At 38.5% G+C, this 26,799-nt stretch overlaps 1 protein-coding gene across 1 annotated transcript in view; it reads right to left on the bottom strand.

The window, feature by feature from the left end:
* Positions 1–2,027: 2,027 nt before the first annotated feature.
* Positions 2,028–26,799, bottom strand: part of LOC120768600 (dual oxidase maturation factor 1) — a 51,114-nt gene continuing 26,342 nt past the window's right edge. The window contains exons 5-7 of the mRNA XM_040095362.1: positions 6,408–6,839; positions 5,732–6,275; positions 2,028–2,970 (exon numbers count right to left, since the gene is read on the bottom strand). Coding sequence (XP_039951296.1) covers positions 2,928–2,970; positions 5,732–6,275; positions 6,408–6,839 — 1,019 coding nt within the window. The 3' untranslated portion in view covers positions 2,028–2,927. The remainder of the gene's footprint in view (positions 2,971–5,731; positions 6,276–6,407; positions 6,840–26,799) is intronic.

The following is a 26,799-nucleotide window of genomic DNA, read 5'->3' on the forward strand; positions in this document are numbered from 1 at the left end:
TATGTTTTGGCAAGTAAGCTTCGTTGGGACGCCGCCGTACAAAACTTCAGCCATCAGAACCCTGCAAGTTAAACCTGCTTTCGTCTGTGAAAAGAACCTTGAAAAAGAAGAAATAATACTGTTTTATGATAACCAAATCAAAATTATGCCATTTGCCCTTTGCCAAAACTCATCAGGCTTTTCAAATGCAATTTCGCAAATTCTAGCCTTTTCTTTCTATTTTTTTCGAATATTTACAGCTTTTTTACAACTGCTCTACCATGTAAATCGAAGCTGAAACCTTCTTTCTTTTTTCATTTTCCAATATGTTTCTTACATTTTGCGCCGAGCAAAAGGGATTTTTTTCGACAATTTTGAGTATAAACTTTCCTTCGGCTTGTGTTAGCTTCTTTCCTTGACCACCTCTACTAATATTATTGATCCTATTTTCCTTCTCAAACTTTTTTATAATATCGAAGGCAGTTGAAGTAGTCCTTTTCACAATCTCCGAAATATCTTTAATGGGTTTTCCTTCTTCCCATAACGGAAAAATTAGCTTCCGAATTTCCGTACAAGCATGAGTACGCGGGGGCGTCATATTGTCGTGTTGCTTACTCACAGAGTTACCGGTAACTACCAATATGCAGAAAAGAATATTCAGTGTTTGTTCAAGTGGAATTCCACAACGATCGGAAGTACCGTTACTTGTATCTGAAGGTTACTTCTTGTAATTTTCCGGTTAGTTGTGTGGAACCAATTTTGTATGTTGCGAGTTATTTCTCTAAATTTTACGCAGTGAATAAATTTATTACTATTTTCAAGTTTCCAGAAATAAAATAGAAGATTTTTCCTTTAATTTGATGTATCATATGTATCATTTGTAAGATGTTCACTATATGATTGGAGGGTGCCATCATTGGCAATGCACGCATCCGGTTAGACGTGTGAGTCACTGTATATCCACCGCATAGTTGATGTGTGTGTAATATAGTATTATGCACGTTTAAAGCTCGCTGTTGGAAATTAACGTTACTCAACTGGATTTTTAGCTTAACAGCATTAATGCCTATTGGGCATTGTCCAGTAAGAACTCCTACAATTGCAGCTAGATGAACTTTGCTAAGAGCAAGCGCTTCGATTCCCACCCCAATGTGAGTAGGGTATGGGTACACCGTCTTGTTAAGTCATCAGCTTCGCAGTTTCAAGCCATTCCGTTATGACCAGGCAGCCGAACAAGTAATAAAGTAGATCAGTGCTATTTCTATAAGGACAGACACTCCTTGACTAACTTTGAATGCACAATTTGCGAGCTCAATGCCAATCGATTTTCGAAATTAATTCTCACCTTCATGATACCATGGACTACTACAGTAGTCCACTAACCTGAAACTAAGCTTGAGGAAGAGTTCCCACAAAAGACTCCCCTCCTACCTTCCTCAACAGCATCGACCTGTCCATGAAACAGCTCACTGCCCCTTTTCTCCAGCTAATTTTCCCCGTCCACATATCCCTCATCGGTATGTGAGGGGAGATACCACCAATTTTTCAGGGATGCAATTAATGGAGCAGGGAATTTCGGATAAATAAATAACGAAAAAAAAAATTACGAATTTTAAAAACTGTTTGGCACCATTTACATATAAGTATACCCAGCTTCTCTCAGCCTTAAATTGATATTCGCAGCAATGTACCTGTCGGCAATATCCATAGGTGCTAGGTGTAGAATGGCATGAAGTGCCATGTTGGTGTAGTCCGCAGGGCACCGCAGCTGACGACGCGAGCCGTTCCCACGACAGTCGGGTCTAAGTAACGTGTACGGACTAGGATCCTTATCCGGCCAAGGACTGTGAACTCGCCACCATGCCTAGAAATTAGTTCAGGAATGTTTTATGCCGCTTAACAACAACACGAAAGCCGTTCTTTGGGTACGTGCTTCTTAGCGAGTTTGGTCTTTTCGAGCACCATCATTTTGGCAAAACTACGGTTTCTTACCACTTTTGGGAGCCTTCCACCTTTAAGAAGTTAAACCCTTCTAAAAAAACCTTATGTTATGGCATTAAGTTGATTTATTTCATTTTGTTATAGCTTCTTAGTTTATAAAATATTCTCGCGTTCGAAATGGCTGCTGTGCTTCTTACAAATTTATTGTTTCTAACTTAATTAATAAGCCGATAATTTGATACGCTACTGCATTACTGCAGGATCTGAAAACACTCAGATTTTCACATTACTATTTAAAATATTATTTTATGACAAAAGTTACGTTTATTAAATACACATAGTTTAGGGACTAATTTAAATGTCTTAAGTTCGTAAGCATAAAATAAATTAGCATGAAATGCAAAATTTACTTAAATATTTTACATATTATACGCACTTAAAATTATCTCATTCAATTATTTAATTTTTGTTTCATCTTTTAATACTCAATAAATAATTTTGTTAAATTAGGACTAACTTAATCGTTACTTTATAATAAACGCCTTCGACAATAACTACGGAAACTTTTAACAAAGCGAAACTTTTTCTTTTGTGAGAGTGAAAATAATTTAAATTTATTTTTTTTTAAATGTTGTGCTGAAACATAACTGATTTATCACATTGAAACTATAAAGTTGTGCCGTTGTCTGTGCTGTCATCTAAGCTTCTCGAAAATTGTCTCTCTATTTTAAAATCATAATCATACTTGTATTGGCATTCGATTGCTTAAGACCTAGTTTATTTTTCCTATATATGGTAATGTGTATATGTATACTTGTCAATTGTAGTTCTAAATAGTTTCTTATTTTTCGTTTTTGTATCACAATATTTGTTTTCAGTTACACGTATAACTTTAATTGCGAACCGGAAGTTACGCTCTAAATTAATTTTCACTTATAAATATCTGCTTTTGCTTATTCATATTTTCCAGAAAAAGAAGTTTGTCTCAGACATTAATATTGTTGAGGTCACCAATGTTCCACATCTCGAATGCGATTCATGGGTGGATTACTAAAAAGAGGAATAAAAGTGGCATGTGTATTAAAATGAATGAGTACCATAAGCAATATATAAAAATAACAAAAAATGAGCTTTGAGGTAAAAAACTTAATAATTCATTCCACTAATAAGTACAGGTTAATAAGTGCCATATTATGCAATCTGAAATTTTGGCATCCTTGAAGTTAAATTTCTGTAATCAAGTTAGTAAAATTTAATGGTAAAAAAATGTGTTTCCTCCGCTACGAAATTTACTCATTTCCGATATACACAGTGCGATGATTCGATTTAACCCTCTCAGGAAGGCACCTAAACAAACTATGAGACATTGTTTTTTGATTTTCTGACTTAGAAGGCCTCCATTAACTACCAAAAAAAGTTTTAGCTCTCTAGCTTGTTGCGGTCAAGAGATACATATATAAGCAGCTTTTAGCGTTTAGAGCAATATTTGAGTGAAAAATAGACCTGTATATACAAGGGACTTACCTTTATTTATCATATATACATATATATGTTTCTTTTGTATTTTTAGTTTTTTAACTGTTTTTGTGCGTATTGCAGCATATATGACCACGCATTTTGAGAGAGGTGTTCCAGTTTTACAGGGACGGCATCATCCATTTTCTTTCCAAACTATCCAATGACCATTTTCATCATATTGCTTTGAGTTGTGGGGTTCTTCAACAAGATTACGGCGCTTCGGACTAGACGACTCTGAGGAAGCAGGTGAAGCCGAAGTTCAGTCGGTTTCTACATTTTGCGTAGCACTAGGGCGTTCTCTCTTCTTTTGAGTAAAACTGGAAAACACCGTGGCGTAGCGCTTAAGAGCTCAGTGACCATATCCATCTGGAATTTTATAAGTGGCACATGCTTGGTGGTTGTATTAACGATTTTGAGATGTCTCCGATATAGGAGCCAGGAATTGATAACTACTGTGCCTAAGCTCCAGTAACATAATATCATGTACAACTTATTGGAGCGATGTTTCATTTAATACAGCTCCATTAGCATGTCGGCAAGATCAACTCCTCCATGTGTTTATCTCGGAACCTCAACAAACTGTTTTTGGTTCATCTCCCACAAATGTGGGCAATAACTGAACTGACTGGAAAATAACATTTCACATTCACATCACATTTCATTTTATATGATCCCCTGCCAAGCTTTTTCAAGTCTGACTCAGACTTTAGTTCACATTTTCTCATTCGACTTTTTCGGACCGTGCCGCTTCAAAATATCACCATTTCTTTTAGAGCTACAAGAAGGCTTGCTGAAGTGTACCAATCATTCAAACACAGCGTGTAATTTTTAAACTTTGATACTGCGGATGTTAAGTGTAACACAATGTCCGATGATATGCTGAGCCCATAGGAAGGGCTTGCACATTTTAAGTCCGCAATTGTGGGGCTTAGCAGGGCTTTGAGCAACGATAATAGTGGACGGATTTTGTATAATTTGTCATAATTATTATCGCTTCGAGACGGTTACTACGGCTTATCAGAAAAATTGATAAATTTCTTTATTTTCTTAAATTTATTTCTCGGCCTCGAATCTTTTATTGCAATTAATTTCAACTCTTGGAACCATGCCATTCTAAAAAGCAGCTGAACTACGCCCAAGTACAACAAAACTCCATGAAATCGACGAATATCTACATTTGAACAATTGAGTTCACTGCCGAACTCTTGGAGGGAATACATATTGGTCTGTTCCTCAATCTAATTTATTAAAGAATCATCGAAAACCGTTTTGACATATGGAATTGGCTTATGTACTACGTGAATGTCTTCTTCGGACTCTTTTCAAGTAACGCCTCCAATGCTGGTTGGACTTTTTCTCCATTTTCTGGTTCTTTGGAAATTTCTTGGTTGGCAGTACTTTCTAGTATAACGATTTCTAATTCTTCACCCTTTTCTAAAATCTCTTTCAAACCATTAATCCAAAAACTCGTCGTCTTCATCACACTCTTCGTCAGAAGATTTGTCCCAGTCCATCTTCAAAATCTGCTGTTCGTGCTTTACACATTTTAATATTTGTAAGCGACTAGCACAAACAAAAAACTCTAGCGGTGCAATAGCAAAATATTTTATAATTATTTCATTTGTAAAACTTCAAGTACCAGGTCACCGACAAGGGATAGCGTGTGGTATTTTCCCTGCTCACATAGCTTCGAGTGAAGTATGGAAGTGGTGTGAACTCTCTGGAGGATAAGGACATTGAGCCTTGCCACGCAGTGATCAAAGTCTGTGCGGATATTTGATGGAAGAGTATACTAAAAAGGCGTTATTATTAGCCTTTAGCTCGCTGAGATTTCTTACCTCTTACATCGAGCTACTAAATGATTAAACTGGTTGGGTTGCCTGTCTTGCCTAAGCTGCTTAGAAGAAGATGAAATATAATTATCTCAACACTTCCCTCTCGATTATCCGCCTTTGCTAGATCGATTCTAGATATCCAGGCGAAAATAGAAAAAGGCACCGAAGCCGATTTCTGGTAAGTTCAAGGTGCTTTCAGATAGCTGATAATGAAATATATGAGTTTTTAATTGACTTCACAAAGGTTCTAAATGTGATCCCTCGCCAGATTGAGTGATCAGCCATCTAACATTACCTAACTGTGGACATCTTAAGAATTCTAAGAAAGTATAAACCAATACACTCAGTTTGGGAATTTTAAACCATTTATGATTTCATATTCTATAAAACCCTGTTCTAAAATCAGCCCTGGCCCTTAAAAACGTAAATCAAATTTCTTTCCCCATTCCAATACTTACGGCAGCATACGCGCCAGCGCGTGCTTATGTAATGGCGAAATATGTATGGCCGCTGATGCTATACTGGAGCCCGACTCCTGTGAGATGGTGCGCTGCAGACGCGCATTCGGACGCGCCGCTTGCAATTGCTGTGCACGTCTAAACGGATAACGCCATGGACTTTTCGGCACGTCCGGCTGGAAGCTTTTATTTTCAAAAGAACCCGGCACCATAGCACCCGATGCACCAGCACTAACACTCGCCGCACCGGATACGCCAGCACCACCGGCATTACCACCGTAATAAGCGGCAGCATTACCATGATCTCGTGCCTTCGACGAGAGACGACGCAAAATACGCGAACCCAAGCCTGGTGGATCCTCTAAGCCACCAGCACCACCGCCAGCAGTACCACGTTTGCGATAACGGACATCACTTGATTCCTCCAGGATAACATGTCTGTCGTACGGTGTGCCATAATACACTTCGAGCACGGTGGAGAAAGTGTGCGGCCACACTAAGTCAATTATGGATATTAAAACGCCACAAATGAAGCAAAGGATACCTGGAAAGAGATAATTGCCAAAGCAAATTAAAAAAAAAAACACATAAAAAATTAGAAAAAGAACATCACAGAAGCGATTAATTCATTCGACCTAATTGCAATCAACGTTAGTCATACGCAATATGCGCTTACCGGCAACCAGCAAAAGCCAATAACACCAGCCGAGCTTGAACTCCAAGCGACCACCTTCCAAATAGATGATCAACGGACGCTTTGGCAGCATGCAATAATAGCCAATATTGGTGCCAATGAGCAATGCGCCCGTTAGCGCCTTCATGTAAGCACCGTAACGTGGTACAGCGATAAGCAGCAGATTCATGAGCAGCCATGAGGCTAACGATGCCCACAGCATTATGCTGGCAAAGTAGCCGGCAGCACGATATTGGCCACCCCAGCAAAAACCCTCGCGGCCCTGACTGAAATACTCAGCCACAGTCAGTATTGGAAATGGAAGGCCACGTCTCAACGCATCGCGATAATTGGCACTCATATCGTTGGCACCCTCCCATCCGAAGCGTTCATTGTAGTCCACATCCGGTGCTGTCCAATTGCCAACCGGTATAGCTGTGCGGCGAACACATACATATATAAGTAGCGCAAGGGAGATAAGAGAAAAATAATAGTTTTTGATTAGAAACGTGATGATGTTGAAATTTAAAAAGATATAAAGCGGAAGTAGGTGTAAAAACCAAAAGTGGGAAAAACCATTAATAAGAAAGAGAACACAATTTATTTTTCCAACTATTTTACGAGAATTTTGGTGTAATTATAAGATTTTCGTTCATGAAAAAATGTATTAATTTTACTTAATGTCATTCGTTTAATCAAACCGAAGAAGAAACTGTTGAAAATATATGGTTAATTGGTCTAAAACCAAAGCAAGCTTTTGCTGAGCTTTTTGTTAACTTTAAGAAAGCGTTAAATGTTATCGTTAGAATAAACTAATACTATGCTCCCACCAAAAATTTTAAGTGATTAGATTACATTTAACCTCTTCACTAATAAGCCCGTTCTCACTGCCGTTGGACAGATGATAAAACAGCTTTTTGCCATTCAAGAACTCACATCGCTTAATATTTATTAAAAGAAAACATTGTCATATACTATTTTGTAATAAAAGCCGTATTCTTTTAAATAATTTCCATATAATGGAAATAATGGACGCATTTTTTCATTTTGGGAAGCCGATTTTGTGGTGAAATTAGATTCATTGCTGACAAGTAGATGGCGCAAAATCAGAGTCGCACCGAGATATTTAGGTTGGATCAGCATCAAATTATTTCGATGAAGTGGTTTTGAACTGTCATTTTTGCTTGGCGAAATCTTGATAAATTTATAAGTTTAGTGTGATAAACTACTCAACAGCCGAAATCGTGTGATTAAGTGTCGGTCTGAACATAGTATTACTTGATATCATAGAAGAGAAAGAGAGACACTTATTCAGTGTTAGAAATGTTTCGGGTCTACAGACACAAATTTCATCTTCTTCCTTAAAATCACTTGATTAACTAGAAAACGCTCAAGATATTTATACTACTAATCTCAAACAATCTGTTATTCAAGACCTAGATAGTCCTTAACAACCGCTACTGCATTACATTTAACCAAATAAATCAGAACTCACTTTAATTACCTGAAATCTATCATTCGAGAGTTAAACCTGACTTTCATCGAACCAAAAAATTTTTTAGAGTACTTTTTCTCGAATACTATCAAACCTATTAACAAGAGGTGCTTTGCTTTAGTGTCTGTTTATGCTTAGTCTTGTCATGGAATCTTATTTGCGCTAAAGTGTTAAAGTAACGTAAAATTTTTTGGCAAACGAAATCTCTAAAAATATAGTATCGTGTTTTGTAACTGCAAAAGCAAATCAAGAAATACAGTGAAATCTCTTATAAGCGGACACTAGTGGGGCCAGCCTTTCTGTCCGGTTAATAGAGATATGAGCTTAATAGATTCTTCTTAATAAACATCAAAAAATTCTGAAACCTGCCAAAGTGCATAGTTAATGGAGATGTCACTGTACTTTTTCATCGCAAACATTCAGTCTCATTTATAGAGGGTATAAAAAAGGTGATAACTCTGATGATAACCTGGCATACGCTCAACTGTTTCAGCGAGATGATAGACTCCAAACACTCATAGCCAAGAAAATGCAAAAAGGAAACCCGATAAAGTTACCATTCACTGTCTATTTCGTAACTCAGACAAATTCTCAATACCTCTAAAATAAAGTGTTCAACAGTTAAGCAAATTCTTAAGAAAGGCTATGATGAATGGAAAAAAGATTTGGATTAAACATTTTTATGCGGATCTAATGAAACAAACTTTTTGAGCTGAGAAGGTACAGAATGAACTACACTATCGAATGTATATTTTTTCCCCCGCATCATTACATCATTTCTTTTGAGTGCCAGATATTTCTTAATCTTAAAACGGTGATATTTTAAAATCTTAATGAGTCGAATATAATAAACAATCTCTGTTTTCTTATAGTCAATCAACTAATTCCTAAACTCCCTCTTGGGAAGAGTTTAGCAGGACCTATACATACTTATATGAAGAAAGTAAATATATTCAGTATCTTCTTTTTAATTGGCGTAGACACCGCTTACGCGATTATAGCTGAGTTAACAACAGCGCGGCAGTCGCTTCTTCTTTTCGCAAGGTGGCGCCAATTGGATATTCCAAGAGAAGCCAGGTCCTTCTCCACTTGGTCCTTCCAACGGAGTGGAGATCTTCCTCTTCCTCTGCGGACAACTTGACCTAGCCAGCGTAGCCGCTGTCTTTTAATTCGCTTAACTATGTCAATGTCGTCGTATATCTCATACAGCTCATCGTTCCATCGAATGCGATATTCGCCGTGGCCAATGCGCAAAGGACCATAAATCTTTCGCAGAATTTCTCTCTCGAAAACTCGTAATGTCGACTCATCGGTTGCTGTCATCGCCCAAGCCTCTGCACCATATAGCAGGACGGGAATTATGAGCGACTTATAGAGATTAGCTTTTGTTCGTCGAGAGAGGACTATACTTTTCAATTGCCTACTCAGTCCGAAGTAGCACCTGTTGGCAAGAGCAATCCTGCGTTGGATTTCCAGGCTGACATTGTTGGTGGTGTTTACGCTGGTTCCAAGATAGACGAAATTATCTACAACTTCAAAGCTTTGACTGTCAACAGTGACGTGAGTGCCAAGTCGCGAGCGCGACGACTGTTTGTTTGATGACAGGAGATATTTCGTTTTGCCCTCGTTCACTGCCAAACCCATTTTCTGTGCTTCCTTGTCCAGCCTGGAGAGAGCAGAACTAACGGCGCGAGTGTTGAGGCCGATGATATCAATATCATCGGCATATGCCAGCAGTTGTACACTCTTATAGAAGATGGTACCTTCTCTATTTAGTTCTGCAGCTCGAACTATTTTCTCCAGAAGCAGGTTGAAGAAGTCGCACGATAGGGAGTCGAATTGTCTGACACCTCGTTTGGTATCGAACGGCTCGGAGAGGTCCTTCCCGATCCTGACGGAGCTTTTGGTGTTACTCAACGTCAGTTTACACAGCCGTATTAGTTTGCGGGGATACCAAATTCAGACATCGCGGCATTAAGGCAGCCCCTTTTCGCGCTGTCGAAAGCAGCTTTGAAATCGACGAAGAGGTGATGTGTGTCGATTCTTCTTTCACGGGTCTTTTCCAAGATTTGGCGCATGGTGAATATGTGGTCGGTTTTTGATTTTCCAGGTCTGAAGCCACACTGATAAGGTCCAATCAGTTTGTTGACGGTGGGCTTTAATCTTTCACACAATACGCTCGATAGAACCTTATACGCGATGTTGAGGAGGCTAATCCCACGGTAGTTGGCGCAGATTGTGGGGTCTCTTTTTTTATTAATTGGGCATAGCACACTTAAATTCCAATCGTTGGGCATGCTTTCGTCCGACCATATTTTACAAAGAAGCTGATGCATGCTCCTTATCAGTTCTTCGCCGCCGTGTTTGGCAATCCATCGGCCCCCGCTGCTTTGTTGTTCTTCAGGCGGGTAATTGCTATTCGAACTTCTTCATGGTCGGGCAATGGAACGTCTGCTCCATCGTCATCGATTGGGGAATCGGGTTCGCCTTCTCCTGGTGTTGTGCGTTCACTGCCATTCAGCAGGCTGGAGAAGTGTTCCCTCCAAAATTTTAGTATGCTCTGGGCATCGGTCACTAGATCACCTTTGGGGGTTCTACAAGAGTATGCTCCGGTCTTGAAACCTTCTATAAGCCGCCGCATTTTTTCGTAGAATTTTCGAGCATTACCCCTGTCGGCCAGCTTATCCAGCTCTTCGTACTTACGCATTTCGGCCTCTTTCTTCTTTTGTCTTCAAATGCGTCTCGCTTCCCTCTTCAACTTTCGGTATCTATCCCATCCCGCACGTGTAGTGGTCGATCGTAACGTTGCGAGGTAGGCAGCCTGTTTTCTCTCCGCTGCGACACGGCACTCTTCGTCGTACCAGCTGTTCTTTTGCTCTTTCCGAAAACCAATGGTTTCGGTAGCAGCTGTACGTAAGGAGTTTGAAATGCCGTCCCACAGTTCCCTTATACCGAGTTGTTGACGAGTGCTCTCAGAGAGCAGGAGTGCAAGCCGAGTAGAAAATCGTTCGGCTGTCTGTTGTGATTGCAGCTTCTCGACGTCGAACCTTCCTTGTGTTTGTTGTCGTGCGTTTTTTGCTGCACAGAGGCGGGTGCGAATCTTAGCTGCAACAAGATAGTGGTCCGAGTCAATGTTAGGACCTCGGAACGCACGCACATCTAAAACACTGGAGACGTGTCTTCCGTCTATCACAACATGATCGATCTTACTGGTAGTTTTTCGTTCCGGAGACAGCCAGGTAGCTTGAAGCCTCAACCCATTTGAGGATGTTTCGTCTTGGAGGCTGAATGTACCGACCGTAGTGCCAAAGATACCTTCTTTACCCACCTTGGCTCTCATAAGTGCGCTCCAAGCACTCATAAAAGACATCTTTGGTCACATCGTCCTTCTTTTCCGTCGGGGCGTGGGTGCAAAACAGCGATATGTTGAAGAACCTCGCTTTGATGCGGATTGTGGCTAGACGTTCATTCAGCGGAGTGAATGATAGTACTCGGCGACGGAGTCTCTCTCCCACACCAAACTTGCGCTCCTTTATATGGCCACTGTAATAAATGTGACGAGGACCTACTCGTCTCAGTCCTTGTCCCGTCCATCGCATTTCTTGGACGGCGGTGATGTCAGCCTTTATTTTTGCGAGGACATCAACCAGCTGGGCAGCGGCCCCTTCCCAATTAAGGGTACGGGCATTCCAGGTGCATGCCCTCAAATCGTAGTCCTTATTTCGTTTGTCATGGTCGTCATCAAAAGGGGGGTCTCTCATCCGAGGCTTGTTGCTTCCTTTCATTGGGGGTGTTTTTTTACGTGGCGGGCCCCAGACTCAGCGCACAACCCTATGTAGGAAATGTTTCGCCTTCGCACATTAGCTCGCCTTCGAACGGATGTTCTTAGGCTACCCAGAGGATACTTGGTCAAAGACCGGAAGTAATGAGCTGCTTGAGCCATGTGTTAAAGAATCGTTTCTGGCCACTCCCAAGTGAATAGCGATCAGAGAACTTTCTCCACTTGCGTGAACTTCTACACATGACTCCATCCTATATCCAGTACATCATTACAAAATCTTGTAGAGTTATTTTGGCATAAAAAAGATAAACTACAAATCATTCATTCATCGATTCATCGGAAGAAGAGATGTATCCTTATTACAGTTCACAACTCCAATCAGGTGAATTTAATTCAGATCAACCAAACTATTTTTTAGTCTTACGAACTTCAACTATTTTCAGTGGAAGTTTCTTTGCATATGAGCATCGTATATATGCTCCATAGATCAAAATGCAACTAATTGTAGAGGAGCAAAACGACTCAAAAAATTTAATTTTGCTCAAACAGTATGTACCGAGAAATGGTAGATTGTATCGACTCTTTGTATTGGAAACACTTCCATCGGACACTTAATTTTATTTTTACTGTTTCCAGTTGTGGATTGCCTCGCCCATAACTGATCCATAACTAGTTAAATAGCTTAAAATTACATACTATATAACATAGTCGATTTACCCGTTCACCATTTTCATGCTCTTGTAACATGTCACTACAGAGTATAATAGTTCTGTTTGTGTAACGATTGTGTTTCACCTAAAACTAAGCGAGGTAGATATAGAGTTATATATATATTAAGTAGTCGAAAAAGTATTTTCGTATTTTGTCAATAAATGTTCAGTACAGCAACATAAATTGTCAAGCTGAAGAGACACGTTGAGCCTATAGTTGAATTTGAATTTGGAGATAATTATTTCCTTATAATAGTATCTCTCTGTATCAAAAGCGATTTGAATCAAGTCAATTCTTCTATTAGCCCCGTATACTTTGATTTAGACCCCATATAACAAGCCTTATGTACCTGCAGGTATTTCCCTTACTTTAAGCCCTGCAAGTTGCCAGGTTATAGAATGTTCGGTTATACTCGAACTTAGCTCTTCCTTACTTGTTCATTTATAGTTTTCCTAAACAAGTTCACCTTGGTAGCAATTGTAGTTTTTTTGATATTCTAGTCGACCCCACTGACATAGAGTTGAAACCCCTAATAACACAAAAGTTTGAAGTTTGGCAAAACTTCCACCGAGTTCTTTGACGGATTGATTTGATAATATATAATGACAAATATCAAAACTTTTGCAAATACAGTTGAGTTGAAACCGTAATAAGGGCTTTCGTATTTAAAGAACAGCCAGTAGTATGTATACTGAGTTCAAAACGAACCATTAGTTAGTATTGTAAGGTTTGCAGCTTAGTCCAGAATTAAACACTTTATATACATATATTCTTCTCCAATTACCACAAGAGTGAAATTTGAAGAAACTTGTTTAGCTTGCCGATAGATAATATATACATAGTACGTACGTACATATATGTATACATAATATTTATGTATGTACATACTTTGGAGCAAGAACATTTTCGACTTATAAATTAAAGAATTGAAATGCTGTTGTATTTCTTTTAATTCTTAGGTTCAAGCATTATAGCTATCATTAACTGAAAATTAATGTAAGGAATATTATGTGAAGGCAACCATATTCAGGTCTTTCTTTTAAGATGAACCCGAAAAGACTCTACTATAATTCTGTATTTTGTTTGTAAAAAAAGACTAAAATGTTTGTTAACCAAAGTGGTTTGGAAACGACTGAATAACCTCAACCGAAAATAGCTTTGTCTTGGTGCTCTCAGAGGACACTTATTTTATGAACAAGCTTACCACAAACTATGGTGTACCTAACTGCTTTCAAGATGTAGAACCTTTACTTACTTGGAAATAATTTATATACGTTATGTTTATCATTACAAAATCTAAGGTCAAAGATGAGATTAACAATTGGGTGAGACCATCATAAATAATAACATTAGGTCCAACGAAGTTAATTCAATTTTTTCAATGGACTTCCCCCTGGCACAATATCTAATTCGCAGAAAATCTTCGAAAACAGTTAAAAAGGTACAATTTCATAATATTTTTAAATGGATGGGAAACAGTTCACTTAGCACATGCCTTGAGAATATGGAAGAGACAACTACTTTGAACAGTATTTACAAGAAAGCAAAGTATAAAGGCTAATGATAGCAACCTCCCAGTATATTCTGACAGTTAAAGGATTTTAGAGAGATTCCATTAAGGCATTAGGCCAGTCCAGGATTTTCAAAAACTCGATATTTCTTTGCATAAAGAAGATTTTAAGGTTCTAAACACATTGCTAAATAGTTAAAAAAGTATTCTATCTGCTATCCCTGGAAAACGAATATGGGTAAGCTGACGGTGAGCAACACCAAAAGTTCCGTCAGGATCTGGAAGGACCTCTCCAAGCCGTTCGATGACAAGCGAGGTTTCAAACAAGGCGGCTCACTGACTTCTTCCATCTATTGTTGGAGAAAATAATACGAGCTGCAGAGTTAAATAGAGAAGTTACAATCTTTTATAAGAGTGTGCAGCTGCTGGCGTACGCTGATGATATCGATATCATTGACCATAACAGTTAGTTCTGCTTTCTCCCGACTGGATAAGGAAGCGAAGCATATGGGTCCGGATGTGAACGAGAACCATACGAAATATATTCTATCATAAATCAAACAGTCATCACATTCGCAACTTGTCCCACACGTCACCGTTGACAGTCGTAACTTTGAAGTCGTAGATAATTTCGTCAATCATGGAACCAGTATCAACACCAACAACAATAAGTGACTACATAGAAATCCAACGCAGAATCACTCTTACCAACAGGTGCTACTTTAGACCAAGTAGGCTATTGAAAAAATTGTACTCTCTCGACGAACAAAGACCAAACTCCATAAGTCATTCATTATTCCTGTCCTGCTTTATGGTGCAGAGGCTTGGACGATGACAGCAACCGATGAGTGGACGTTACGAGTTTTCGAGAGAAAAGTTCTGCGAAATATTTATGGTCTTTTGCGCATTGGCCACGGTGAATATTGCATTCGATGGAACGATGAGCTGTACGAGATATACGTCGACATTGATATAAATCAGCAAATCAAGAGACAGTGGCTGCGTTGGCCAAATCATATTTTCCGATTTGAAAAGAACACTTCAGCTTTGAAGGTTTTCGTACCCGCCGGTGGAAGCAGGAGAAAAAGACGACCTCCACTTTGTTAGAGAGATCAGCTGGAGAAGGACCTCAATTTTTCGGTCAAAATTGCACTTTTACCTTTTGACTTATTCGTCATTGTGTGAAAAATAGTTGACCGATCTTAATAAATTTTTTAAGAATTGCAACGTTGTATTTAACAATAAAGTGTGCCAAATATGCTAAGCCCTGCCCACATTCGAAATAACTAAACTAAATAATACATCGAGAATAAATTATTTGGATCACCCTGTAGTTCAGCCATTTACTTTGTATCAACATAACACAAAGGAAGATTTTTATATTAGTTATTAACTTCTTACATATGTACATACATTCGTATAGTCATTATAGTAAAATAAAAGTTCAGTGAAGCATCCAAAATTGGGTGAATTAACCTCATATTACACCTTGTTCAATCAAAGTGGACCACTAAGCTTTTCAACATGCTCGTAGCACATACGTAAAACCAATAATCTAACAAGTGTGTCAAATGTCTTACAAAATTATAAATATACATACATACATATACGTACATAAATAAATATATCATAAGTGCGTCAGCGTGGAAATGTAAGTCAAGTTCTCGACGGCGCGTCAGCGCTGGAATGCACGGCATTTGTGCGTAATCCACACAAACATGCACACCGACAAGTGCATTCAGTGACGCAGGTGTGCTTGTGTGTGTGTGTGATTTCAGAAGTAGGCCTGAACTCGAATTACCAATTCGATATGACGCCAAAACGAAAAAAACACAGGCGCTGGTGTCGGTCGTGTTCGCTTGACCTTCACAGAAATACAAGGTTACGCCGACAACAACAAAAATGAAACACCAAAACCAGCAAGCTGGTGGCAAAGGAGTACTTAACACAAAAACTGCCACCAAAATGGTAACGGCGACGAAAAATAGCAATGCGTATGAGCAACAACAAAAACAACCAACGCGTTGAGTAAATGTGTACATTTGTATGTGTGTAAATGTGTGTGTGTAAGATTTTAACGTTTGTACGCATATTCGCCAGCTCGCACAGCAGCCGCGCCAAGGCATTAATTTTGTGGTCAACCGGTAAAAATGCGCATACGCGCATGCGTATGATTTGAGGCGAGCAAAACAAAAGCTCACAGCATTCTACGCGCACTTGTAGCGGCGAAACGCAAAACCACTAGCGCTCTCAACTTGTCGCACACACCTCACCTTTACACTTGCATACAAACAAACACGCGGTTTGTGTTACAAGAAATGTCGCATATGTGGGGCTTTGAGTGTTACAGTTGCCGCGTGCAACGAACCACAAACACCGTAGCGCCGAAACAAATGTTGGTGAAGGTTGCGGTGGCGCGAAACGGCGACGACGACGGTGCAGCGGCAATCAATCGCAAATCGGCGAAGCGTTGTTTTCGTATCGGAAGTCATTCAACTGTGCTAAGTGGCGGCTTTTAACTATAATTATATGTAAATCTATGCAGCATTTACCGTTATATACATATGTGTATATTTTGTATTTAATCGTGTGTTTGCTTAAATAATTCGGTCTCTTGCTTGCTTCAAACCCCACCGCGGTTTAGCGTTAGCGCAGACCTAGTCTTCCGCAAGGCTCCATATCTCCAAATCTGCGCAGTTGTTTCCGTTTTGCCGCACACTTGCCTCTTCTGCACTCTTTCACGCCAGACTTTTCACTCTCCACTCCACTTCGGCTGCTTAATGTTCTACTTAGCTCTTTTTAAAGTTTTTTATACCCTGAACAGGTGTTTTAAGGTTTTTACGAGGCTTGTAAAACCAATAAGACAAAGTCGGAGATCCTTGAGTGAACTGAGTTGATCAGACATTTTCGTCTGTCTACGCTTCTCCACGTCTGTATAGACGCAAACTTCCCCATCAGCTTTTGAGATATAGAACTGAAAACTTTTACACGTCCTTCTCTCTTCAAGAAGTTGCTCATTTGTCGAAATGGCTGATATCGGACGACTATAGTAAAGAGCTACCATACAAACTGATTGATAAAAATCAGAAAAAGATCTTTTTAAACCCTTTTATGCTTTAAAAAATGCAACTGTGAAGGGTATTATGGCTTCAATGCGACCGCAGCTAACGTGTTTTTTATTTTTATCTCAGTTCCCCCCAAGTTTTTCGAATTGCAACCGCGTTACTTCCACTGCACTTGGCGACCGCGTGCGGTCAGCCCAGCCCGAACTGCTTTGCACTTCAACACACTTCGCCTGAATTGGTGCTAGTGCGCTGCAGTGTTATGCTGTGCGCCGAGCAGTCACTTTTGTTTTCAATGCAAGTTTAACCGGTATTTTTTATGTCTTTATTCCGTTTTGAGGCAGCGTTTTTATGTTGTTGTACTTTTGTCTGTTTTTTTGGGATAATTTTTTATTGTTGTTTATATTGTTAATCTCATTTTATTTTGCTCTCTGCTTTGTCCCGCATTATACTTACTTTGCAAAGGCATAACTAAATTTAACAATTTTTCAAAATCAAAAAGAATAATAAATTCTGTGAAAAAGTGTACTCAGCGAGCTTTTCATAACTATTACGATTTACAAGGTAATTTATGGTGTATCTCCTCAGCCGCATTCTCAACTAAACGCTGATATTGAAAGTCGCAACTTCTCATTCTACAACACAGTCACCTTGCAAAGCACTCGGGGAATATATTTTAGCGCAAAATAGTGGAAGTGTTTGAAAATGTTAATTTTTAGCACAAAGAATTCATAGCACGAACTACATGCGATGAACAACCCTGTAGGAAAACAGTGAACAATCAAGTTTGAGCTGAAATAATACCCATATCCATGAGAGGTAGTATGGTATATGACTACTTTGCAACTAGTGAGAAAGTAGTCATTTTACGAGAGGTTTCCAACACAAAGCAAAACGTATGCAGTGTGTAATAATTTTCACAACTTTATTGTAATTATCTTAGCCCCTTCTTGTGGAGCTTGTTAACACATCTCAGCACAAATATTATCCCGAAATCATGCGTGGTTACAAAAACCCATTTACTCGCCTTATTTTGCATTAAAATCGGAGAGAGACTCATCATAATGTTCCGTAAATACTCATTCATTCCAAGTAAAGCTATAATTTTGAGTGTCTCTTATCTTTTCCCGCAAAGGAGAGTTTTCATGAATGTAAAAAATTGTATGGAAACAATTTAACTTTAATTTATGTATATATATATGTTTTTCTTGTAAAATGAGCCGGCAAACATAGGGGGTGGCAAAGTTGAAATTTGGCAAGAGCATACCAAAATCTAAAAAATTGCCAAATTTCAAAACTTCCGGAAAACTTTCCAGGTAACCTCTATTTTTTCGACCAAATGACTGTACTAAATGAGAAGAATTGAGAAAATATAAACCACCCACCAGGGATGCAAAACCAATCCTTTTCAAGCGCATTCACTTATACGAATGGAAAAAACTAACCTCAATCTCGTCCAGATCTAATTAATCGAAAATTAGAAACCAACTTGAATTTGATCGTAAAGTGGACAACATACAAGTAAATTTATATATTCCAAATACATATATCCATAGTCACCCTTTCTTTAGCCATCAAATCACTTTTTACATTGGGTCTCAAGAATTGAAGATTTATATAAAAAAAACATATTCAAAATGCTGGCTATCTAAAGCTACAATATTTTTCCATCTTTCTGGCTATTTGATAACTCCAACTTAAAAGTATACCCTGTTCTGCTGTGAACCGTATTCGACTGGAACAAAACATACACACGTAGGACTTTTTTTTTGTGTTGTAGTCAAGGAGATTAGAGGTCAACGCACCATTACTTACTAAATCATATCATCAAGATACCTCAAATAACCCACAGACCAGCACATCAGTCGCAAATTTTTCCTTCAGTCTTGTTGAGCAGATTTATTGCACCGTGTCTAGTCGAAAGTTCTGGACCATTTTCGGCAATCCTCCGGTTCGACTTGATATGTTTTTGTCATTCAAGACTTCCATCTGATCCCACCAAATACAGAGCACAATACCTGGAGGTCATGGATATTCGGCTTTGTTATTGAGTTAACTGGTAGGTCGGGTTGCACATTTACGTTCAGGGTTATCGCAATGGTTCCTTTAGCGTTCAAACAGTATTTTTTGACATACTTCAAAAGTCGCCTTCAACGACTCTTGGTTTCAATTCCTATAGCACCCAATTGTGTTGACTTTGATTGTATCTGGCTTTTAAACGTGGCTACTTGAGTGACCCCCTAAAGATTATGCGCGCTCTCTTGTATTTAGCAACAATCTTCATCGAGTAATGCTTTCAGTTCCTCATTTTCAAACCCTTTTGGCTGCCAAAGACGTTTTTAGTCTTTAAAGTCAAAATCATTACCGTTAACTCGTGCACACCACTTTCGGCACGTTCGCTTGCTAGAGCAAAGAGATTTTCTTCACATTTAAGTGATAAAGAGAACCTTAAAACGGCACTGAGCTCGACATATCTCAGAAATAAATTATTGTTTTTTTGGAAATTGGAACAATAAAATAATATTTACGTTACGCCATCTCTTGCTGTCACCATACAATTATAGACCAAATTTAATAGATAATTCCAATTGTAATATAAGCAAGTACTCTTTGGAACTTTCTCTACTAAATTCAAGCTTTTAGCAACTAAAGAATATCAGCGATATCACTTTCTATGCGGAAACCTCTAGGCAATACTGGATGGCGAAAATAATTATTATAACTTAAACTGGCTGGCATTTTACAGAAAACAGAAGAACAATCACTCATACCACTATAATGAAATATCGCAATGTTTTCGTAAATTGAGACGTATACCTGACAATGTTGTTGCTTTCACATATCCGTATGTACATTATTTCACAAGAAACTAGCGCTCAAATAAAGCAAGCGGAGAAAGAGCGATTCGAAGATGGCTAAAATATAAAATCAATTCATTACTTTCCTGCAGGGGTAGACATTTTCTTACCCGTTTTTTGAAGCCTGAACTTATTCACACATTATTACATGAATCCAAGCTTATATAAATACATAGGCATACTTATATATGTATGTATATTGGTATATATCACGGATATTTATAGCGCGGGCGGCATTTAACTTGATTGCAAATTACAACTGTGAGTATTTATTTAAAATTTACTAGCAAAAACCACATGGCAATCTGGCTGTTTTATTTTCAAATATGTGTATATGTACATATGTATATGTGTGTAGTGCAGTTTTTTTCATTAGCATTCCTGTAGCACATTATTTCACTTTGTAAACAACAATTGAAAGTGAATTTTTTCGCAAATCGTTAACTGCTTCCTCGTATTTTTATTTCGCATGTTTTCATTCTTGTTTTAGTTTCGTCTATTTGCTGTTGTATTTAGGTCTAGGTTTGGCTTTGCATACAAAATATTGCAAAACTCAGTGGCAGCAATTGCGTTTAAACGAGAAATTGATATTTGGCATATAATAGATGAGCATGCGGCTGCTTAATTGGGGATACAATGGCAGCGTTATTAAATGGTGTATTTCGTAAAAAACTGAGAGCGAAAATTAGTAGCAATTAAGAGATTATTTTTTGTATATGAAATTTGCGAAGCACGCCAAAAACCATATTTTAACAAATTGAATCCATATGTAAGCCACGTGGATAGAATATCAATTTTTTTCATATATATTTATAAGCATATATGTGCAATTATTTATCTTTATAGCCCAACATGCTGCAATTGATTTATATCAAGAGCATAAAAACAGTTATTTTAGCACTGCACGAATTTATTGAAAATTGATTTGAAGTAGTACACACGACATCTTCTATGGCTCATGTAGGATTACGGCGAAGGATTAACACTTAAAACTAATTTTTATTTACTCAATGTTGGTATTTAACATGTTTAATATATAATTGAAATTCGAATTGAAGCAAAAATTATAATTTTATTTATCGGTTGCACTGGTTAACAAACTTTAAGATTTTTTCACACAAGAAAACTCACATCAAATTTACTACAGACATTAAATAATAATGTTTGAGTGGGGAAAAAGACACGACAGATTTTCTTGCGGCATCAAAACATATACAAACATCAGCTACATTTAAAAAAAATTTTGCTTGACCAAAAAAAATTCCTATGATTTTCGTGAATACTTGATTTCTAGAAGTCTCCAGAAATATTCTGCTAGCATTCCTGCGCTCCAATTTTTTTCATAGCGCTTCTCCATTAAGGAAATATTTTGATGGAACCACTCGCCTTGTTCGTCACTCACAGCAGTCGAACTTGCCGGAAAGAAATCCAGATAAAAGTCCAACATAGCTCTTTTTAGAGACATATTACAACCCAAAGCCTTATATGATATTATAAAAAGTGATTCATTTCGAGGTTCTTTTTGAAGATTATTTGCTGATGTTGGCCGCGGCTACGTCTCATTTGGCTCATCCGTCATTTTCGATGACTCGTTTGAGCATTCCGACTGGTACCTGACAAATGACACGCCTGATGTTTGACGCTAAGACTTGAAACGAAGTGGGGTTGTCCGCATAGACTTTAGGCTTTACATATCCACACAGTAAAAAGTCTAACGGGATGATATTCCACGATCTTGGTGGCCCATCGACCAGCCCAAAGCGTGAAATTATCTGCTCACCGAAGTGTTCTCTCAATAAATCCACAGATTGATGCGATGTGTATGAAGTGACGCCGTCTTGTTGAAACTAAATGTCGTCGAGATCACGAGCTTCAATTTCATACATCAAATAGTCGGTTATCATAGTTCCACCGAGTCACAAACTCATTTCAGCTCTTGAATATCTTCACGTTGCTCATCGTCCCAAATGCGACAATTTTGCTTGTTTCATACCCATCGATCCAGAAATGGGCCTCAACGCTAAACAAAACGTCGCTTGAAAATGTCGGATCTTCTTGGAACTTTTCAAGAGCCCATAAAGCGAAGCGATGTCGAACAACAGCAAAGCTGAATATCCATGACAGGAAGGTTATGATCTGTGTGGTGGGATCAGAAGTGCGTGCAGTATTATGAACTGCTAAAACTGAACGAAAACACTAATGTTTAACGCTGCCAACAACAAGTCAACAAATTGAAACGACCGATTGCCGAAAACCACTCTATATTTGCAACTAGTCACGAGACAATAATTTTCCATTATCATCTTGGCCGCCAAACCGACGCAGTTCTTTTATGGCATCCACAAATTGCCATAAAAGTGGAAAAGTATAATAGATTTAACAGGTAAATTAAAAAGCCCAATTCATGGATTTTGAAATCGTCTTCAATGACTTGTGACACTTTTTGGTTCTTTAAGCGAACCAGTAACGCTTTGTAATATTCGCTGTTGATGCTCCTTCCTTACTTCTTCCAATGAGACTTAATCCATGAGTATCCCTTGCCAGCCGACTATTGACTTTTTCCACGCTTTGGAGCGGGTTCATCGTGTGAAGTCCACTCAGAAAACTGTCGATTGAACTTCGGTGTGAATAGAGCCATGTTTTACACCTTGTCACACATCGACTCTAAATCTCGTGTTTATTACGCTTGATCATCTCCAAACACTATTCCGAATCATCAACTCGTCGTTGCTTTGGTCAAAAGTGAGCTCGCGCGGCACATACTTTGCATAGAGCTTTCTCCTACCCAAGTATTTGTGAATGATGTACACGTTCAGTTGAGTGAGTTTTAGAGTGCAAGTTTGTTTTCTTGAACAACTTCACTTTAGAGTCATCCCAAATTATTTTGCGGACTTTGTTGATCTTTTCGTCGATAACAACTCTTTACGCGTCCACTGCGTCTTCGGTGCTCATTTCACCCCGTCTAAGTTTAGCTACAATTACTTGATGGTTGCTTTTCCTGAGATACTGTCTAGAAACTTGTCATCAAGCCAAGTGTTTGCTCCAACTGTATTTTTTCACTTCAAGAAGCAATATTTTTTATAAACACGCAAAATTCCTTTTTATCTATCTTTTTCCGCAATAACAAAAGTTCTTTCACTCAAAGTGCTGTTAAATTTATAAACGCGCCTTTTGAAGCTGAGGTCTTAACTATTACGAAAGCCGCGGAGCTGGCTTCTAATGCACCAGCAGGCACATCCAGAGACAACATCTACGTAAACAGCCAAGCAGCAATAAAGACAGTAACCTCGTATCGCATATCGGCCAGAAGTGCCTTGGGAAGCAGTACAGTAGTGAAAAGTGTTGCAAGAAGGAAGCAACTTCGTTTCTACTGGGTGCCACTCACCAAATGGCAATGAAATAGTGGACGAGATTGCGAAGAATGGTGTACGGCTAACATCCGAAAACATGATCAACATTGGGAAACACATGTAATGTTTATACGACGATCTTGACATAAGACAGACGGAACGAGCTACCTGTGTGCAAAACTGCAGAAGTCATATGCAAAACGGTAGATGAGAAACAGACAAAATTCCTATTGGCATTCGATAGAAGAGCCGCAGGATGGGACTGACAGAAAGAGAAGACTGCAGGAAATGTCTAGAGCAGAGCACCAGAGAAACAATGGAGCATCTCTTGTGCACTTGTTCCGCATTAGCAAGACTACGCTGTATGCATCTAGGGTGCCCACTGGAGAAGGTATCGATAGTGAGGCAGAATCTGTTAAAATTCGCATCAAGCGCAGGCAAGGTGACTACACCTCTTGGAGCTGGCAAGAGAACAATACTGATGCTATATTGCAAACTCGTCTTTAATCGACCATAATACATAAGAGTGCCAATTAAAAGAATTTGCATTTAAAAAGAGTGTGTTTATTATGGTTAACTATGAAGACTCCATTCCGCAATCGAAATTTTTATATTTTGGCATTTTAAAGTTCTCATATCCTACACTGTTCAATAAGCCTACAGCATTTCCTTCCTTAATTGCAAGAAAAGTAGACACTTACGAACGTAATACTCTGATATTTTCAAGAGTCATTCACAGATCGCAAACACACAGAGCCCACAACAGGCCCTGGGCAGCTGCATAATTATTACAAAACCAAATTGAACACGGATATTGTTTCAATTATGGCAATTTATGCATGTATTTATGTATGCCACAATAAATAACAATGAAGCGTACATAAATATGAGTGGCGAAAATGCATAATTGAATGCTTCAACACGTTCAATGCGGAGCCAAACCCCTTTCTGGTGGCCAATTGTATGCAAAAACGACCGGCAAAAAAAAAACACAAAAACAAAATGAAAATGTTAGGTCGCGACTCCGATGCGATTGTCTGTATATACCATTAATGTATATATATAATATGTATAAGTACATTTGTATGTATGTATGAGTGTTGTTTTCTCATTTTATTTCAAGTATTGCTATTTTGTCTGCCATGAATTCATTGCGTTTACAATGCAACACTCATTAATTCAAATGAAATAACGCGTGTACATATCAATGAATGATATTTATGCAAAATTATGCAAAAAAGGCTAACTGCGACTACCCTGACAGCGCAACATACGCATACATCTGCATATGTAAGTATGTTGGTATGCATGTATGTGTGCAAGTGTGTCTCTGGGTTGGTAAGCGAATAGTAGTCGGTAGTTAGTGAAGTATTTGCTGTTGCAATAAGTGCAACTCAATTTTGTTGTTGCTCAAACATACATTTCGCTTTTATTTTTGTAATTTCGTTTTTATTTTTCAGTTATGCCGCGCGCCGCCACCGCCGCCGTTGCGCTTGCGCTTGCGCTGCGGTTTCAAGTGCGCGCCTTTGAAGCTAAGTGCCAATGCGTTTGTTAAGCATGCTTGTTTTTGTAGATTTTAACACTGTTTATTGTTGTTTTTGTTTTTGTTGCATGTGTAATTTGCTTTTAGCATAACGTCGAGTGGCCGCATGTACAACATGGCGTATGCGTAATTATTGGAGGTCGTTGGCATGAAGTCGGCGCAAATGCAAAAATTGTTGAATAATAGCAACTGCGCGCAACAACAACGGCAAGTAGCAGCATAAGTGCTGTTCACTTGACGACAACTACGCACTCATTTTGCGCACGACCTATATGAATGACTACCGCAACATAGCGCCAAACCAGCCGCTTGCCGCTTGCCAGCAGTTGGCGGCACACGCACGTTTGTGTTTGGCGCGTCGGTTGTTCCGCATGCGCCGATTGAGGCCTACCAGCAGCTGTCAATGAATATTTCCTGTTTATTTTAATTTTTTTTTTTTTGATTTTTTTTTTCAATTTGATGTTATAGATTTGTTATTCATGTTGTTGTTTTAATTGAATTTTTCAATTTGCGTAAAATAACGCGCGCACTGCGAAAACTACAATTTCTTAATAAAAAATATATTGTTTTGCATTTGTTTTTGTAGTGTTAGCTTGCCGGCGCGCTTTTGGTTTTTAGAGTTGCAAAGCTCTTATGGCTTGCCGCTCTGCATGTATGTGTGTGTGTGCTCATTTGTGCTGCTATGCGTACTCTTATGCGCAGCAAGAGTATTTCAATGGCAAGCGTTTTAGCACATTTATGGCATTTATGGTAGCTGCTTTTGTATTTGTTTCATTTATTTTGCGCGTTTTTGTTGTTTTATGCTCAGGCAATGCACTGCCTGTCTGTTTTTGGTGCTTTTGACATGTTTGTCATTGTTGTTTTTTTATTACAGTATAGTCGCAGTATGTACCCGGTTGTCATTGACAATGGATTAATCGATTTATGTTGCATTTCCTGACTGTAAACTAGTCTTTATCGAAGTGAAAAATCATAAAACAACGAAAATTGGAAATGGAAATGGAAGTAAAAATGGCATGCCAACTCGTAATGGGTGCGTGTCTCAATTTTATAATTTAAGACAGCTTGTGCGTGAAATTTAAATTGGCCGCTTCACTCGCAACATTAAAATATTGCTAACAATTTATAAGTCATTGCCGTTTTTTAAACCAATTTTTTCGGTTTACAGTGTTTAATTAAATTTCCATTTCACAAATGTTGAAGCACGCAACGAAACACTAAAAGTTGCCGTATCCTTATATATAGTTTTCACGTCATAAAAAGCGGCGGTATTGACTCCTCCGACTATAAGAAAAAGTTCAAATTGCAAACTTTCATAATTGCTGTAAATAATAGGTTGTCAAAAGGCTTTCGGTATTTTCGCTAGTTGGCGCTGAAAGCGCGTAGTTCTAGTTTCATTCGTCACATCGGGTCATGCTATACCTTCTTTGACAGCTCATTTCACGCGCTAGCACATGTTTGATTTATTGTTGGGTCTTTTAAGTCGTTCGTGAGTTATAGCGTCGCAAACATGGAGCAAAATAAAGAGAAATTACGGCATATTTTACAGTACTACTACGATAAAGGCAAAAATGCATCTCAAGCCGCCAATAAAATTTGTGCAGTTTATGGACCCGATACAGTTTCCATTTCCACCGCACAACGATGGTTTCAACGTTTTCGTTCTGGTGTAGAGGTGGTCGAAGATGCGCCACGCTCCGGAAGGCCTGTCGTCGAAAATTGCGATAAAATCGCTGAATTGGTCGAAAGAGACCGGCATAGGAGCAGCCGTAGCATCAGTCAAAAGCTGGGCATCAGTCATCAAAAATTCATTTCAATTTCAATAAAAAAAAATTCAATAAAAATACCGCAAGAATTTTTTGACAACCCATTATAAACTAGCGATTAATATACATATTTCGATAGTTCGACCTTTAAGACTATACTCATTTTTTAAATTAATATTTCAAATATTTCTGAGTTTCAGGCTTCTAAAACATAGCCAATCAATTCAATTACTTCTATCAGTTTATCTTTAAACACGTTCTTCTAAAATTTTTCGCATTTATTGCACTGATTTTTCAAAATTTTCTACATGTTCTGTAC

The sequence above is a fragment of the Bactrocera tryoni genome, chromosome 2, assembly GCF_016617805.1.
Source record: "Bactrocera tryoni isolate S06 chromosome 2, CSIRO_BtryS06_freeze2, whole genome shotgun sequence".
Lineage (NCBI taxonomy): Eukaryota > Metazoa > Arthropoda > Insecta > Diptera > Tephritidae > Bactrocera > Bactrocera tryoni.